The sequence below is a fragment of the Balaenoptera musculus genome, chromosome 7, assembly GCF_009873245.2.
Source record: "Balaenoptera musculus isolate JJ_BM4_2016_0621 chromosome 7, mBalMus1.pri.v3, whole genome shotgun sequence".
In the NCBI taxonomy this organism is placed as follows: domain Eukaryota; kingdom Metazoa; phylum Chordata; class Mammalia; order Artiodactyla; family Balaenopteridae; genus Balaenoptera; species Balaenoptera musculus.
Genome location: NC_045791.1, coordinates 111,437,184 through 111,455,299, shown reverse-complemented (window position 1 = coordinate 111,455,299; position 18,116 = coordinate 111,437,184). Strand labels below are relative to the sequence as shown.

The 18,116-nt window shown below is 63.5% G+C and overlaps 1 protein-coding gene across 13 annotated transcripts in view; it reads left to right on the top strand.

Annotated features, from left to right (window-relative positions):
* The window catches only part of HDAC4 (histone deacetylase 4), a 290,984-nt gene that overhangs the window by 234,744 nt on the left and 38,124 nt on the right, over positions 1 to 18,116 (top strand). For 10 of the 13 annotated variants that reach the window (XM_036857353.1, XM_036857354.1, XM_036857352.1 and 7 more), the window contains 4 exons: positions 2,666 to 2,905; positions 5,837 to 6,023; positions 9,357 to 9,490; positions 12,170 to 12,290. In XM_036857353.1, the coding sequence (XP_036713248.1) occupies positions 2,666 to 2,905; positions 5,837 to 6,023; positions 9,357 to 9,490; positions 12,170 to 12,290 (682 nt within the window). The remainder of the gene's footprint in view (positions 1 to 2,665; positions 2,906 to 5,836; positions 6,024 to 9,356; positions 9,491 to 12,169; positions 12,291 to 18,116) is intronic. The other 3 variants (XM_036857349.1, XM_036857351.1, XM_036857348.1) reach the window with 1 other exon arrangement.

Below are 18,116 nucleotides of genomic sequence, written 5' to 3'. Positions count from 1 at the left end.
CTGCTGAAGCGGCGCTGACCTGCTCCCGGAGCTCTGGCCGCCTTGTTCCGGCTGCACTGGAGCTTTCTGATGAGAAGCTGCCATGGGCGGATGTAAAGAAAGGGCCTGGGGTCCCCATGGCTTGGCTTTCATGGGTTGCTTTCCTTTGCAGTGTTCATTACAAACAACTTAAGGGATGATCACATAAAATAAATCCCTAGCCCAATCGAAACTCTATTTTCTCAGCAAAGTAAGGCAGGTGCTGAGGAGGACATCTATAGCTCAGTCTTCCTCTGGGGCTGGGCCCTGGTACCCGCCGGGTACAGCTGACCCCTGGCTGTTACAAGCTAATGGAATACCAGCACTGGCACAGTGTCCCGACTCCATCCCTCGTGGGCCAGGCTTCACTGCATCCAGGTGCGGGTGAGGACACAGGCGGCTCTGTAAGGACTTTTTAAAATACAAACGCCCAAGGCGAGAAAACGTGAGGCTTCCTTGAAGACTTCGCTTTCCTTCTAGAAACAGAGTCAGGAGTGGTGGCAAGATTCGTTCTCCCCTGCAGGGCAGATCTCTCGCACGGCAGGGACCTAAACGGGGGCTTCCGAGAGCTTCGCATCTCCTTAAAGCCCCGACACCAGTCACATCTGCCCCATTGACTCCTTTCCCACTGCGAATGGACAGACCATGCATGGAGAGCGACCTTCAGACTTGGGGCTTTGAAATTTGGGGCATGTTCTTTCACAGTTTACAGAAAGCCAAGCAGTTCACTTATTAATGTGCTCTGAGACATTCCTTGTGCCCGAGTCCCGCGTCAGAGGAGGGGTCCCCGCGTCAGAGGAGGGGTCCCCGCGTCTGCTCCTCTTTCTCAGCTTCTTCCCGGCTCACCACGTCCCCTCAGACCCGGGACGGCCGAGAGCTCTGTGCCCCCAGCACCTGTCTGTCTTCTGGCCCCCGTGCCCGGGGCGGCGGCCTCATCACCCGAGACCCAGGGCGCCATCTTGGACGGCCCTCCCTCTGCGGTGTCCCGGGCCTGGAGATGCTGTCCCCTTGCTGCTGCATGGCCCTGTCCTTTCCCCACGTCGCAGCGGCTAGGGCAGGCCCTTGTCCTCCCAGGCCCTGGCGGGCCGGCCGACCACAGCGCCTACTCCTGGGATGTGCGCCTGCTGGTGCCCCGCGCGCCAGGCCAGGTCCCCGCCTCGTCCCCGTCGGGCCAGGCCCTTGCTCTCTCACGGCCCCCCGTGTGCTTTGATGCTGGCCTTGCTCACTCTCCACCTTGACCCTCCCACTCCCTGGACGGCTCATTCACTTACCCAGTCGTCCAGGCGAACGTTTAATGAATAATTACCGCGTGCCCCGTGGGTAAGTCAGCAGTGGCCCCTGCCCTCACCTGAACTGCAGGCTGCAGGTCAGGCGGCTGTGTAAACGGCAGCTGCAGAGCTGCAGTGGCTCCTGCGGCTGGAAGAGCCTGGGGGTGTGAACGCAGGTGAGCATTACCCGGCCTCCACCCGGAAGGCCAAAGGATGCCTCCCGGAGAAGACCGGAGGCCTAAGGGGTGTCGAGGCGTCAGCCCAGGGGGGTCCGGGAGGGAGGGAAGCCGTGGGGAGCCCGTCGGGAGGAAACTGCAGTGATGTCTGGACGGCCGTGGCGTGGTTGGAGGGGACGGTGGCAGGTCAAGGGGGGAGGGTGAGCGGGGCCGGACGGCAGAGGAGCAAAGTAAGGACGAGAGGAAGAGTTTCAGGGGCTTAGGCGGGGTGGTGGCACGTTGAGAGCCCACTGTCACTGCCACACGGAGGTGGACGGGAGAGGGGCCTCAGAAGGCCGTGGCTGTGATCTGGCAGGAGACGCAGCTTGCCCGGGGCAGGACGGAGCAGAGCGTGAGGACGGGGAGAAGCGTGCTCCCCAGAGACATGAGATGGGCAGTGCTGGGCAGGCACGGAAGGGGGAGGGCCAGCAAGAGCCGGTGCCCTGGGTGTCCGTGTTCAGCCGAGATGTGTACCAGGCCGTCGGGTGGTCGGTCTGGAAACGAGGAGCGAGGCCTGGGCTGGGCACCCGCGCCTGGGAGTCACCAGCATGTGGAACCTTCAGCAGGGAAAGGACCGCGTTGCTGAAGAGCGTGGTGTGCCGGGCAGCAGGCCCCAGGCAGGCTAGACAGCGAGGAGTGAGTGGGCGCAGGGGTCAGGGAAGACCAGGGGGCCACGTGTGCCCCGTCGAGGGCTGGGAGGCAGGGTCATCACGGCGTCTGGGACACGCATGTTCTTGAGGTGGCAGGGGAGGGGGCACGGGCGGGGCTTCTCCTGGCAGCTGTGACCGCGAAGGAAGGAGGCCTCCCTCTTCACGCCCAGGTGTGGACGTGGGTCCACACCTGTGACTTGCATTGGGCTTCGCTGTGCCTGGCACACAGGTGCTTAAGAGCAGGTACCAAACGCCGGGCTGTGTCCTTTCTCAGCACCTCGGACAGCGCCCGGCACCCGTGTGTGTGTGTGTGTGTGTGTGTGTGTGTGTGTGTGTGTGCGCGCGCGTGTGCGTGTGAGAGAGAGAGGGAGATGCCTCCGCCCAGGGTAACAGCGCCCTCCGAGGTTGGCCCCTGTGCTTTTGCGGTGTGGGCCTCGTGACCAGCCTGTTCCTGTGCCGCAATCTCACTCACCCCACGTCACACCGAGCTCCACCCCTTACCTCTGCGTTGCAGATGATCCCCAAAGCAAGCGAGCCGGCCCGGCAGCCCGAGAGCCACCCCGAGGAGACGGAGGAGGAGCTGCTTGAGCACCAGGCCCTCCTGGAGGAGCCCTTCCCGGACCGGCTCCCGGGGCAGACGCAGGCGCACGCGCCGGCCGGGGTGCAGGTGAAGCAGGAGCCCATCGAGAGCGACGAGGAGGAGGTGGGGCCGGGCCAGCGGCAGCCCACTGAGCAGGAGCTGCTGTTCCGACAGGTGACGCCGCAGAGCAGGGGAGGGGGGGTGCGGGAGGGCCGCCGGGGCCCTCCAGGGGGAGTCTAAGGGCCTCTTCCTCCACGCCCGCCTGCCCAGGTCCCCATCTTTCCCTGGCGATGCGGGAGGGGCGTCTGTGTCACAGCGGTCACACCCGGAGACACTGGCCCTTTGCCCACTGTGAGTGCTTGTGCGCCTGCTTTCCGGCTAAGCACAGGCCCTGAACTCCTTAGGGATGGTTTTCCTTCAGGTTCATAGGCTGTAGATGAACACAGACCCAAGTGTTGGTGGGATCAGCATGAACGTGGGAGAGGGAGGCTGATTTATTAACTGATCAAAAAGGTAGGTAGCATCCGATCAGGAGCCAGGACCTTGGGGGCCAGGAAGGCACTAGTGACCAGCCTTACAGATCCAGAAAAGCAGCCTGGCCCAGGTGTCCAGAGCAGGTGAGGTTCCCTGGCACTGACGTGCAATGAACCAACTCGTAAGACTGATGAATAAATCTGAGGACTGATTCATTGACTTTGAGTGAAAAGGAAAACTGCCAGGCCAAGAAAACACTAGCGCGGCCGGCCAGCAAGTCGGAAACCCCGTGTTAGAAGCCCGAGTGCCACAAGGGAGCTGTCCTGTTCCTGATGAGCTGGGCCCGGGGCATCTGAGGAGTGGGCTCTAATATCTAACCGTGTCCTTCATCGATGGTGGAGCTCAACACCCGAGGTGCAGGGCCCCAGCCCGCCCACCCCCTCCTTGCTGGGCCTGGTGCCGGCTGCCCAGCCAAGCTCCTCCTCTGGCCCGACAGCCCAGGCCAGGCGCCTCTGCGGCTCGCCTGCCCTCCCCGGGGGCATCTGGAATGGGGCGGGAGGTGACACACGGGATCAGCGCGTAGGTTTCTCTGGAGACCCCGCACAGGCAGCAGGTCAGCCGTCTCTGCCGGCTCCACACGCCAGGGCAGGCACCGCAGGTGGCCGGCGCTGTGTTGCTTTTGTTGTTATTTCTCATTCGGAGGGCAGCCCGTCTCCTGTCTCGGGCCACAGCCTCAGCGCTAAACACCGCTCTGCAGAGTGCACTGGAGCCAACAGGGAAGTCACAGCAGGAGGAAGCCACTGTCCTTTGTGCCGTGCAGACTCCTGCAGGTGACGGGGCCTGAGCTGGGGCCTTGTTCCCGTGCTGGGGGGCGTGGGCCCGCACGTTCTTGAAGGAAGCCAGCCTCTTATTATAACTGGAATTCAGCCTGCTGTTCGTACGCTGGTATGAAATTGGAAGGCGTTTCGACAATTTTTTAGGGCCAGTGTCTTGTCAATGATAAAGTGGCCAGCGTTTACTTAGGAAAATTATCCTCGTTGTACTCCAAGCCTGAGACAGTTATCAGAAACGCTTACTCTCTGTGTGCTTTGGAGAACCGCAAGCAGAACTCCTCTCGGGGGAACTTAGTGCACACGCGGCAATGTGCAGATGTCAGCCTAAGACGGGCACCGCGTTCTGCAGGCGGCTCGTATCTGGAGAGACTGGGAGCCCCGTCGGCAGAAGGGGAGGAGGCGCCTGGGAGGGGCGGCCCCTGGGGGGCTGCCTGCTCCTCACTCACCTTAGGGAGGGACTCCGGGCTCTCTCCTCTCCACTCTGCTTCCTAAAGGCAGGAGGTCAGGAGCCCGGACAGAGGCCGCCCCGTGGCCGCAGCACAGCTGTGGGCCCTCGTCCAGGGGGCCTGCTCCTCACCGGGGCCCGCTCTTCCCAAAGGACAGCGTTTCCCCCGGGAAGGGAGGCAGGGCTGGTCGTGGAGCCCGCACTCGCCCAGGAGCCCGGCTTTCTCCAGCACCTCTGAATAGGGTGTCCTGCCCTTCCCTCTGTGGCCGCCCAGGGAGAAAGCACCCCGCTCCCCGCGCTTCTGGCAGGGGCTGGGCGGCCGCCCGCACCGCCAGCACCTCCACCTCTCCCCTGACTCCACCCCAGACGCAGCACCCCGCCTCCCCGTGGGCCCAGCGCCTCGCTCCCACCCAGCCCACGGTCCCCGTGGCGTCTCCCTGTGTGTGCTTCTCCGCTGGCTCAGAGTCCAGAGCAGGGAAGGGGTGATGGGGGGCCTGTCCAGCTTCAGCCGAGGGGCTGTGGCCTCCCTGCTTCCGAGCCCTAGAGCCTCATCCGGCGGGGGCCCTTTGGCTGCAAACTTCCTGCTTTAGGACCTTTTGGCATTCTCTCACAGAAGCCCGTTCTTCACATGAAACGTAACTTTTGTGAAAAAGAAGTTTTTAAACTGTGTGTTTAACTCACCCACTTTTACTCTGGTTATTTTTGGCTAAAGTGGGGTCCAGGGGATTGCCCTCCAGGTCCAGGCCTCGGAGAGGTGCACGCACACCCCCCTGGCCCTGACGCCCAGACCGCTGGGCCCTGGCCGTTTCTGCCTCGGCCGTCCTTTCCGTCCTGGCATGAGGACGTGTGAGACCAGGAGAGGGAAGAGGTCGGGGATGGAGAAGAAGTCGCATTTCCGGCCGTGATGTGCTTTTCACCCAAGTTTCTGGTGTGCAGACCAAGTGCTCCTGGTTGAAACCAGGCCCGCCCGGGAGCGCTGCTGAGCCCCGCCGGCGTGGCTTCCTGGGCCTGTCCCTGTCTTCACACCTCCGAGCCCCGCCCCGAGCACCCTCAGCCCGGCCGCCCCTGCCTGCCTGGGTGCCACCTCCTCCGGGACCCCCCGCGGCCCCCAGGCTGGGCCGGGCCTCCCTGTCAGCCCTGACCGGGCTCGTCGGGCGTCTCCGCTGACGGTCTGTCTTCCCACGCGGATGTCCGGTCTGGTCGGGGCCAGCGCAGGCTGTCCACCCGGTGCCGCCCGGGGGCCAAGGGCCGGGTGGATGAGCGACTTGGGAGAAGGGGACACACGTGTTCCTCCAGCCAGGGGCAGGAGCTGCCTGGAAGCAACACAAATGGCTCTTGTCTCCCCTCCCCCAGCAAGCCCTCCTCCTGGAGCAGCAACGGGTCCACCAGCTGAGGAGCTTCCAGGCGTCGATGGAGGCGGCCGGCGTCCCCGTGTCCTTCGGCGGCCACCGGCCTCTGTCCCGGGCGCAGTCCTCCCCCGCGTCCGCCACCTTCCCCATGTCTGTGCAGGAGCCCCCGACCAAGCCGCGGTTCACCACAGGTAACGTGGGGCCGGGGGGCGGGGCTGCGGCCCGGGCAGACGTGAGGGGGCGGGAGGCGCCACTGCGGGACCTGCGCGGGCCAGAGGGTGCGGCTCAGCAACCCCCCCGGCCACCTGCAGGGCTCACGCCCCCTCACACCTGGCCCGACCTTCGCCCTCGGCTTAGCCCGGGCTGGGAGCCCCGGATGGAGCACTCCCTGGGGCTCCCCTCACCCCATCCTGTGACCCTGGTGCTCTGTCCTGAGCCCAGAAGCCCACCTTCTCTTCCCCGGAGAATCACAGTCTCCAGAGAACAGCCCGTCCGCGGGCCTGCGCGGGCCGGGCGGCCTCCCGTCCACGGTCAGCAGGGTAGCGACCTTGTCCTTTCTCATCCTTCCCGACCTCGAACTGAGCGCTCGGCCAGGACCTCGCCTGTGAGGCCCGGGTGCCCCCGTAGAGAGTTTGCGCGCCGAGCAAGAGCAGGGCTCGGCCAGCCCTGGACGCTTGCTCTCCGCACCGAGGTGTCCTCCGTGTGCAGCCGACAGCAGGTTTTCCACCTGTGCTGCCTCACCCCGCCCGCCCCACCCCGCCCCGCTGGGGAGAAGTCTGTGGGCAGGACCCTCTGTCCCCGCCTGAAAGGCGCTCCCCGCAGGTCAGGGCTGAGAACTGCAGCCAAGTGTGGCGTCCACCAGGGTCTGAGGCACTGGCCTCGCTGTGGGGCCGAGGCTGCTCCCGGGGCAACCTCCACCCTGCCCCACCCCGCCTGGGACGGAGGGCGGCCGGGTAGCGCATCACACTGTTCTCATCTGACTCACTGGGTATTTCTTCTTAGTGGCGTGTTAAGGTGAAGTTATCTAAATACACAACAGTTTCATCCTCCTGCAAACAGTTCTCCTAAAACGCCCCGTTTTTCTGCACACTGGGATGGGCAGACACGGCCGTGTCCTCTCTGTCAGGTCTCAGAAGGGGGCTGATCACATTCAGAGAAGAGTTTCATAGTCAGTATCCAGAAGTTGAATGCTTGCTTTTCAGAAAGAAAACCAGAAAACTGCAAAGTATCACAAAGAGAATCAGCGGGTGACTCTTTTTAAAAGTGTGAGTCCTTGGCCATTGGCTGAGGTAGGTCCATTGTTAGAAGGGCGCAGCTCCCATGACAGAGCCCAGGACCACAGTGGAAACGCTCCCATGTTAGATGTGCCCCCTGGGCGGTCAGCGGTCCCGCCAGGGAGCCTGCGGGCCGGCATGACGTCACCCGGAGTGGCCCGGCCGGTGGACCCTGCTCTGTTGATGGACCTCCTTAGTTTGTCTTCATTATCACTTTTTAAAAAATGTATAAAACAGTGTATATTCACTGTAAGAAAGCACACATGGGACTTCCCTGGCGGTCCAGTGGCTAAGACACCACGCTCCCAAGGCAGGGGCCCTGGGTTCTATCCCCGGTCAGGGAACTAAGATCCCATGTGCCGCAACTAAGAACCGGCGCTGCCAAATAAATAAATAAATACTTTAAAAAAAAAAAAAAAGCACACGTGATGGAAACCTGAGAAGCTAATGGGTGCCCCAACCCTGCCCCCCCCCCGCCGGAGGAGCCACTGTCAGCGTTCAGGTCACGTCTCCTGGGTTGTTTCTGTGTGTAGCCAGACAGACAGGTAGACACAGACGTTGTGCATTTTACGAAGCCAGGACTCTGGGGGGCCTGCACTGCTGTCGGCCATTCTTGGCGTCTGCCCAGCATGCTGGCCGCTCCCCACTCGCTCTGCAGACCAGCTCTGCTGCCGTTTCCCATCCGTGAAAGGGGATGACAGTGGCATCACCTTGAAGTTCCTGGCCTCGTGGCCAGTAAACGTCAGGAGGCGATTTTATCGCCACGATGATGCTGCGGAGGGGGTGGCCGTGTCGTGGTGCTGATGGGCCTCTGGGCTGTGCACACGCATACGTCCGTGCCGTCCACGTAGACGTGTGTGTGCATGTTACGCGCTACCAGGCACACCCTCGTTAGTGCACTGACTGTAAACCTGCCCCTGTCCTGCTGCTTTTTTACCAGAAGTCCAACCCCACTCTCCCCCGCCCCACCGCTCAGTTTTGCTGGTGGACCCAGAATCCCTCCAATGCAAGGGGACTGACTCCCATTAGCCCAACTTCTAGGAGACTGAGCGGGGAGACTAGGGCACTGCCGTGTCCAGCTGGACCTGTAGGAACAGGCTCACCTTGAAGCTCGGTCCCCCGGAGGCTGGTGCTGATGCCTCCACTTTGCAGCCTCAGACATGGAGAAGGAGCGGCCGTGGGTCTCTGTGACTCTGCGGCCCCTGCTGTTCGCCCAGCGCCCCCTCCCTTCTCCACCTGAACGAGCAGGTGGTAGTGACAGGTGCCAGTGGCTGCCAGGGCGTCCACTCACCCAGCCACCTTCCCACTGTCCCAACCCTGGGAGACCAGGTGTGTGACTGTGCTGTGTCGGGGACAACAGGGCCCCCTCCTGGCAGATGTCACCAGGGGCTGATGCCCCCCCCCAGGAGGGGCACGGCACAGGGGGTGTCCTGGTGGAAGCTGAAGGCGGCCACACCCCCCCGCCCCCCCTCCCCTTTCTCCAGACATGCAGGTTCCACCACCTTCCACGCAGCTGCCAAGTGACATCAGTCACTTTGATCAGCCGGAAGGGCCACCGCTTCCCTGCGGCGGAGCCCAGGCTGGTGAGGCTGCCGCACTTCCCTCCTGAGGGTGACCCCACCGCTGGGCCAGCTCTGTGCTGGGCACCCTCAGGCTTGAACGGCTTCCAGCGCTGTCCCAAGTGGAGAGGGCAGAGCTGGGGAGTGAGTGCGAGTTCCTGGACTCCATTTACGTCCGTTTCTAGGGTGATTTTAAACGCGCTTGCGTCCGTGTGTGTGTGTGTGTGTGTGTGTGTGTGTGTGCACGTGCGCGTATGTGAGCTCCACACGCCTGTCCAGCTGCTCTGCAAGGTTCTGAGGGCAGAACTGAGCCTTCTGGGCCCCAAGAACCTTGGACGGATCTCAGTCCACAAGGTTGAACTGCTCGATAGAGAAGTTCCCTGACAGGCAGACTCGAGTTTGGGACCGAAATCTCACTTGTTTCTGGGTCAGCGCAGTCCCCTGGACGTGAGTGCCACACGGCTCACAGCCGAGAGACCCGAGACGCGGGGGCGGGCCGCCTGCCTTCTCGTTTCTTCCTGCCTCGCCTGCCCCTCGCCCTGCAGGCCGCTCAGCTCCCTCCACCCCTGGGTGGTGGGGACGCTGACCGTGGGGCGAGTGGGGCGAGTGCCGTGAGCGGGCGGCCGGCGGGGGCAGCTGCCCAGGAGCCCGCGGGCTCGTGTGACGGCGGCCGCCCCCGCCTCTGCCCCAGGCCTCGTGTACGACACGCTGATGCTGAAGCACCAGTGCACCTGCGGGAACACCAACAGCCACCCGGAGCACGCCGGGCGCATCCAGAGCATCTGGTCCCGGCTGCAGGAGACCGGCCTTCGAGGCAAATGTGAGGTGAGGCCGCCCCGCGGGCGGCGAGGAGGGTGGCGCATGCGGGCCCGCGTGAGCCAGGGCTTGAGCGGGGGAGGCCTGGGGGAGGACACGGGCCCTGCAGGCAGGCGCACGGGCCTGGCTTCCGGAGGAATGCCGAGCTATCCTGTCCTGCACCCCCTCTCGCACGCTCCTGTTCCCTGGGAAGCCAGCCCCTAGCCGGGCTCCCCGTCCGCACCCAGGTCGCACGGCCAGGCTGTCCCAGGGCCTCTGCCGCAAGGGCGGGCTCCTGGGGCATCCGTCATCCTGTTGGCTTTCCCTTGGAAGTTCTCTTACTTGAATTTTTCCGAAAGCCTCTCCCAGGGTGTGGGGAGCCTCAGGCCCGCGAGGCAGGGAGGGCGCGCGGGCTGGTCTGGTCTGCTTGGCGTTGGTTCCCAAGCGCGGCACCGCCCCCGCCTTTACCCCTCTGAGCGGCGGGTCCTCACGTCTGTCCCAGCCACCTGGCAAGGGGACCATGCTGCCTGCCGACGAGGCGGGCTGAGCCCCCTCTGCTCCGGCCTGTCAGGACCTGGGACTCACGCTGCCCACCCACCGCTGCAGTGGCCCCAGGCCCATGAGGGCAGGAAAGCTCTGCTGAAGGACCTTGAGGCTCCTCCACCCTTCTGATGGGGGAGAGGCGTTTCCTGGCGTGCGGCCATCAGGAGGGTCTTGAGCCCTGGGCTGAGAGGAAGCAGAGCAGCGTTTGTGCGGGTGCACGGGGAGGGGGTGGGGGAGCTCCAGGCCGTGGGCGCCACAACATCATCATCCGTGGAGCGGGGCAGGGGGCACCCCCTCCCAGGAGCCCTCTAGGACAGTGGCAGCCAGCCCCCCACGTGCCCACCAAGTGGGGGCCTGCTGCCTCCCCACACACCGGGAACCCCGTGAAGCCGGGTGCTGCCCTGCAGGGTGGCCCTGGAAAGCTGGAGCCCCATGGGTGAGCAGAACGTCCGCGTCCGTCCTTCACAGCCCAGTGCCACCTGGGCCAGGCCCGGAGCAGCACGTCTGGGGGGCGGGCGTGGTCCGAACCCCACTCCGCCCCCCATCCAGCCCGCCTTCCCCAGAAGCCAGAGTATTTAGGAGTTGAGGGCAGTTGTCCCGCATGACCCCATCTCTCCGCCAGTTTATGGCGATACATGGTGTTTGGAGGGGAAAGCACGGGGCCTGGGTCCAGAATCCCGTCCTGGAGGCACTCTGGAGAGGACGGGACCCCGAGGCTGTGGGCTGGAGCCCTCGGCACCTGCTCCCGGATCCCGCGAGGCTGCACCACTGGGGGGCAGCATCCACCCGGCGGACGCACCCTCCTCCTCCTCCCGCTGCAGGACCACCACCCCGCCTCGCCCCGCCTCCCAGGCGCCGCCTCCTTCGCCCCCAGGAGGGTTCCCTTGGGCCCGGGGCCTCCAGGGTAGTTTCAAGGCAGGAGACGGAGGCAAGGGGAGCAGACTGAGCTGCTCAGCCAGCCCCCTGGCACTGAGGGCCGGCGCCCATGGCCGCGGGGGCCCCCGGGTACCGAGGAGACGGGCCTGTCGGGCCCAGGCTGGTAGGGAGGAGACCCGGGGTGAAGGGCCAGGCGTGCCCTCGACTTGCGGGTACGCTCACCGTGCGGGGCACCTGCAGGTCCAGAGGGTGACGCGTGTTCCCTCGGCCGAGGGAACACAAGTTGTTGGAGAGGCCCCCAACAGAGGAGAAGCAGAGGGACCGGGCGACCACCCGGTGCCCAGGCCTCCCGGCCAGCGCCCCTCACTCCACAGGGTGGGCAACCTTCTCTGCGATCTCGTGGCCCCTCCACGAGGAGGAGGCCAGGCCGGCAAAGACTCAGTCACAGCCGGCCTCCGACTCCCCTGCCCTTTGCTCCTGCGTCAGCAGGCGTCTCTGGGAGGCCTGTTGTGCCGTTAGGAGCGGTTCTGGGGCCTCCCTGGAGGGTCCCGGGGGGAGCGCAGCTCCTGGCCTGCCCCTGCACGGGGGTGCGTCCAGCCCAGCGAGCCCACGGGCTCCCCCTGGGCCCCCAGGGTCCCAATGGCTCTTCCTGTGTCGCTCTGGCCCTCGGAAAGTATAAAGAAGTGTCAACTGGAATCTCGCTTCACAAACCAGCTTCCTTCGCAAAGGTTAAGTAAATGTAGCTCAGCTCAAGATAATTTCTGGAGAACATCTGAAAATAGCCAAGGGGTCCAGATTTGAGGAATTTCTAAACCGAAGAAAAATGCGGACGGACACGCAGATCCGGGTGTCAGACGACTGTGGGCCATCTCAGGCTTGCGGGAAGGCTCGGCGATGCCCAAGGAGCTGGGGTCTGGAACCCCCCATCCAGAGAGCAGAGGAGCAGGTCCACCCCCAGGCAGCTCCTCTCTCTTTTAAGACCAGACCCCGGCAGTTGGAAAGCAAAGCAATAATTTGATGCCAGATCAGTTGTGTGACAGTGAAGGTTAAAGCGTTGAAGCCTGGAATTATCTTTTTTTAAAACGTTTTCCTAAGTTTTTATTAAAGGGCAAACCCTCTAAAATATTTCTTAAATATTTTTCAAATACCGCGTCGGGTGATGTTTGCTTTTGATTTTGCAATAACCAGATAATTCTGTGCTCGTGCCTGTATGGAATTCATCTCCTCCTGGGCGCCAGTCTTCTGCTGAGGCTGACCCCTGCAGTATCCTGTCTCGTTCTGTCCCCGCAGTGCATCCGCGGACGCAAGGCCACCCTGGAGGAGCTGCAGACGGTTCACTCGGAGGCGCACGCCCTGCTCTACGGCACAAACCCCCTCAACAGGCAGAAACTGGACAGTAAGAAACTTCTAGGTATTTCAAGGCCTTCTTTACCTTTACTGCCGAGGCTGCTTCCAGCCCTGCCCTCGCCCGAGGCCCTGCCGTCCCGCCTGCATGCCCCCCGCTGCACAGGCGAGTGTCGCCCACCAGGCTCTGTGCGGGCAGCTGGGGCAGGGATTACCCTTCTCCGTGGTGCCCAGGCCAGGCTCTCAGGTGAGGGGCCGGAGGAGAAATTTCCACGCTCGGCATTCACGTGGGCAGTTGGTTTCTTGCTTTGTGTCCGGTGTCCTGGGGAGAAAATGGGCTGAGAACCAGTGGTTTTGCAGAATGTTAAATAGCAGAGCTGGGGTGCTGGAGGCCACCCGGCCACCCCGCACTGGGCCTGGAGTCGGTCTGGGGATGCTCTTCGAGGCTCAGGGGGGCACTGTGGCAGCCCAAGCCCCCCCGCCCCACACCTGACCCCTCCTCCCCGGGGACTAGGGGCTTCGGCTTTGGCAGGCAGCCCCCCAGATGAGGGGGCGGGATCTGGGCCTGACGGAAGGAACCTCCTAACAGGCATCTCCTGCCTTGGGAGGGGGTGAGAGTCCCCCCATAAGGCGGGTGGGTCCGACAGAAGGGCAGGGTCCCCCAGGCTCCCGGGCGCAGACCCCCCCCTCCCCCCTCCGGTCAGGACCCTTGCTGGGTAATTCCCTCCCCCGCTTCCCAGCCGCCTGGAACCGGGACAGTCGCCAACCGTGGGTTTCCTTCCCCATCCCTGCCTTTGGCCCCTGGGGAGAGAAGCCCCCTGGGGCTCCTCCCTGAGCCGAGCCAAAGCAGGCAGCAGGGGCCCAGGAATCACAGCCGCTGGGGTTCCAGATGGGGCGGGGGGAAGGGGTGGGCTGTGCACTGTTTCCCCTGGTTTCCGCGGCAGGTGTTGCGAAGGTCATCTCTCTGTCCCGCCCTGCACTGGGCCGGCTTGACCCTCCTGGGGATCCTGCAGCGCGGCCTTGCTCCCTCCCCGGGCACTCACGCGCCCCTTCACTCATTCGCGCGCTCCGGGAGCACGTCTTCTCCTCTGCTGCGCGCCCTGTAGGCGCTGAGCCCTCCGAGAGCGACGAGCTGGGGTGGGGAAGCCTGGGGTGGGGAAGCCGCGAGGAAACACTCGGGCTCTGGCCTCGGCGGGTGGGGGTCGTGTGCAGCAACAGGGCTTTTAGAAGACAGAAAGCCTCGCACCTGGGAGACGGGGAAGGAGCAGGAGGCCCGGAGCCAGACAGCAGGTGCCAGGGAGTGGGCTGCAGCGTGGCACGGGGACAGACACCCCCCAGCTCCGCCCGCTGACTCGGACAGTCCAGTGACAGTGACCGCAGAGACCCTGGCCCCGGGGTGGAGGACAGGCAGGGCTCAGACAGGGGACCGGGCCGCAGGGGCCCGAGGGGCCTCCGTCCTGACGCCCTGCCAACCCCACAGCCCTGGACAGAAAGGCACAGGGTCCTTGGACTGGGACAGACTCAGGCACAGAGCACGGTGAGGCCACCACCCCACCCCATGCTGGGCTCCCGGCACACTGACCTTTACCCCCGGGCAGAGATGGGGACCTCCTTCAGGGACTGACTAGCCCAAAGGAAGCTGTCATCAGGGGCACCGCAGCAGATGGCCCCCTAAGATCCTTGACACGGTGCTGACAGTTTACAAGGCCACTGTGTCTCCACCGTGTCCCCGCACCTTCCACCGGCTTTACGTCCTCACTCTAGGCCACGAACAGAAGACCAAGGATTATCGGCACCTGGGAAGGCGCTCAGCGGCTCGGAGGCCAGGCTTCTGGGTGGGTGGGGGGGCCGGAGGGGGCGCTGCAGAGAGAGCCAAGAACAGCTTTAAAATCCTTAAAGAGGGGCGATACCACATCCACAGAACGTGAACAAGGGCCATAGAAAAGGGAAAAAACAGAACAGAGAGTAAAGTGAAACACGGTCACAGACATCGAGTCCTGGGCCTGGAAGGAACGGTGAGTCAAGGCCCCGGAAAGTAGAGCAGGAAGGTGACCAGAGCTGGAAACCAGGAAACGGGAGAAAAGAAGAAAATCAAAGGAGCGTTCCTGGCGCTCAGGGCCCAGGTACCAGGAGCTTCTGGAGAACACGGAAAGGAAAGGAAGGCATCTGGGGTGATCACGAGAAGGTCCCGGGACCGGAGGACCAGCCGCCAGCCACGAGAACCCTGCCAGGGAGCACCGCTGGAAAATCTCAGAGCCCAGGGACAAGATGCAAGGGTGCTGGGATGTTCCAGGGAGAGGACCAGGTCTGCCAGGAACCAGGACGACGTCAGGCCCCTCGGTAGCAGTGCAACGCCTGGCCAGTTCTGGGGGAAGGTTCTTTCAGGCCTGGAGTTTTCACCCAGCCAGACTGGGTCAAGTATGAGGGTGAATCAAGGCACGTCCAGACTTGCTCCCTGCCCCGAGGCCGGACATGCGCGCTCAGGATGCCAGCGTGGTGGATGAGGCCCTCTTCGCGGTTCACAGCCCGTGCCTTTTGCTGGGTCCTCGTGGTGGGAGGGGTGAGGGAGCTCTCCCGGGTCTCTTTTATAAGGGCACTAACCCCATTCACGAGGGCTCCATCTTTACGGCTTAATCACCTGCCAGAGGCCCCACCTCCTAATATCACATTGAGGGTAAGGGTTCCAACATGTGAATTTGGGGGGACAAAAGCACTGAAGCCAGGTCAGTCACAGAGGCCACCCCCTGAGGATGGTGAGGGCAGGTCAGGAGGCCGCCCGTTCCCCACGTGGAAGCCCCCAGGACAGCCTGGACCAGTGTGGCTGAGAGGCCTCCTGTTGGGCTGTCTCCACCAAAGTGTCCACGGAGCCGGACCGCCACGGTGGCCAGGCCAGGACCCGCAATAGCCTGCCCAGGGTCTTCTCTTGTCTTGGCCATGCAGCTCCTGTTCCTCACGCACCCAGAGTCATGGAGCAGGATGCAGGGGAGGGCAGGGAGGTCTAAGCCAGCCGCCCCCAGGAAGGGGCCCAGGGCTCCGGAGGACAGGTGACACCCGGGAGAGCCCAGAGGCCGGGCCCATGGCACAGGGAGGGGTGCGGATCGGAGCAGGAACATCCAGAAATGAGACAGAGTGCCGGCCGGGCCCCAGAGGAGAGGGTCTGGCCCGGGCCCAGGCAGGACTTTGTGGAAAGGAGGCTTCAAGGACGAGGACAGTGTGGATGGGGGAGAAGGTCAGCGGGCTTGGAGGGAGGAGCCGAGTGGGCCAAGTGCAGGGTCTTCAGGCCGGCACGTCCGGCAGGGCCCCGGGATCCCCCAGGAAACGCAACTCCTTCCGGCGTGGAGCCCGGCTCCCGAAATGTTCTCCCGCACGGGAGGGGCTGCCCGTGGGTCCCGGGATGGCGCTGGTGCCGCCGCACACGGGACCGGTAGCCCCCACTTCAGCAGTGTCCGGGAGCGTCCGGGGGCCTCAGCCCGGAGAGCAGCCGGCCTCCCCCTGAGCGCGCCGTGCGGCTCAGAGCCCACCCACGCTCCACATTCATCCCCTGGTCAGCCCACCAAGAGCCCTTCTGCAAGCCCGTCTCCTGGGCGTGCGATGCTCCACGGGGCAGGGGATGGGGCGACGGGAGGATGGTCTCCCTGCAGGCAGGAGGCGCGAGTCCCCCGCCAGGAGGACGGGTGAGGTTTCCAGCCTGGTTCCAAACTAGGTTTAAGACGGGTGATGGGAAATGAGAGAGACGCCGGAGCCGGGAGTCCTTGGGGCAGAGTAGACGGTGGCTGAGCTGGGAGACGCGCTTTCCTCCCGCCAGGCCGTGTCCGTCAGCTCACGGGGGTCCCCCTCAGTTCATCCGGCATCTCCGTCCCTGGAAGCCCCTCTGCTGCTCGTGGCTTCTGTGTGGACGTGCTGGTCCACCGTCTCAGACCCCGCGCCGCCCGTACGCAGCCACGGGAGTGTGTTTAGTGTTTCTTTTATGAGCCGAGGGTGTTGTCACAAACACACATACTGTGAGCGTGTGTGTTCCGTTTACCATTATGGTATTATACCCCATTCTGTTTCCTTTCTCTCTCCTACTGAGTTTTGTGTTGTGAAGTCTACTCACGTTGCTGTGAGGATGCCCAAGCAGATACCTTCCTGCCACTTGAGACCTATTTACATTTCTGATGACTGTTCTGACATCATTATATCAGTCTGACTCTCCCAGACATGGCAAGAGTTGATGATGTTAACAGTACCCTGATTCGGTGTTTAAACACTACTGGGTGATCTCCCTTCCTCTTTTTAATTGAATCCACAAATTTCCAAGCCATGTGCAAAGAGGCCTGTGTAGTGAGTGTGGGGCAGTGACACAGCTTGGCCGGGCTGCAGGGGGCTGCCTGGTCACCACCTTAGGTGTTCCTGGAAGTCAGGATTCATCTTCTGACGGCAGTGACCTGGGGAGGGAGCCTGGCCTGGTGGCTGAGGAGTGCGGAGCACCTCGTGAGGGCCTGACCGTGCTCAGGTCAGGGGCCACGAGAAGACCCCTCCGCTCACAGCACAGCAGGAAGACCGGCAGCGGCTGCAGAAGAAAGCCAGCATCTTCCCTACGCCCGTCGGCATCCCAGCCTGCCTGTCAGCCAACCTGCCAGGACTGGGAAAGCGAGGGTGGTCCTCAAGCGTCAGACCCCCGTCTCTCGGCTTGAACATTTCGTGGCCTGGCCTAGGCAGTGGTGGCCCCGGAACACAGGATGCCAGTGGGGGAGGGACTCGCTGACCAGCTGGGACCTCGGCCGAGGCGGCTGGGGACGGGGGGAGACCCGCTGCGTGGCGAGGCCGCCGCCGGGCCGCTCCGGAGCTCTGGGCCAGGACAGCTTCCCTGTTTGAGCTCCAGGCCCTGCTGCCCGTCCGAGCGTGGGCTTCTGTCCGGATGCAGGGTCTCCTACCTTTTTTATTATTGTGGTCTTTCCTGGCTGAATAATGAGCAAAATCAAAATATTCAGATGATTTATGGTTTTAACACAGACATCACGGTCTGTAATTTCAAACACAGAAATCCAGTCTCAGCAGAGCACCTCTCACTCATATTTACACACACAGTGATTGATGTACATGGATTCACACACACGAGCGCTTGGATTCTTTGGGAGAAAGCTCTTACATCCCTAGCATCATGTTCCTGTGTGCTGGAATAGTTGGTGTCATGAGAACCGTCTTGAAGCCATTCCCAGCCCGTGGTCACCTAGAGCCACTGCCGCGTGTCAAGGGCAGGGCCCTATGGGGGGAGGGGGAGCTAGTGCCGCCCTCCCTGATTCAGGCCATTGGGTGAATCTGCTGCAGGACAGCGTGGTGCCAGCGCCCCCTCCCCCGCCCCCGTCATGCACTGCAGCCCACCCTCTCCCCCAGGCCCCAGGACCTCCCACGGGGGGCTCAGGGCAGGCCTGGCAAGCCCCTGCCAGGGCTGCTCTCCTTGGACGTCACTTCCCTGCCCGCTGGCCCCTCCACCCACCTGCGCACCTGCTGATTCCCGGCTGTGGGCCTGCAGTCAGGGCACAAGGAGGAGAAGGCAGACGTGCCTCTGGCCTCACGGGGATGGGGCCAGAGGCTGTGTGGCTCCGCGAGAATCAGTTTAACTGATGTTACAAGGCACCGCAGGGGAACCACAGTCAGGAGCCCGGATGCAGGCGGCTGGGGGGGCGTGACCTGGAGGAGAGCCGTGGGCGCAGGCAGGGCAGGCCCGGGGCAGGACCCACCGTCCGGGCATCTCGGAGTGGGTGGGGGTGACGGGGAGGGTCCACAGTGTGGTCCAGGCCAGGAGCCGGGATGAGGTGGGCACAGACCTCACCAAGGCCGCTCCCCTGGTGAGCCGTCCGGACCCTGTGACCCAAGGCCTGCTTTCTTCCCGGGGCCCCGGGAGCAGCTC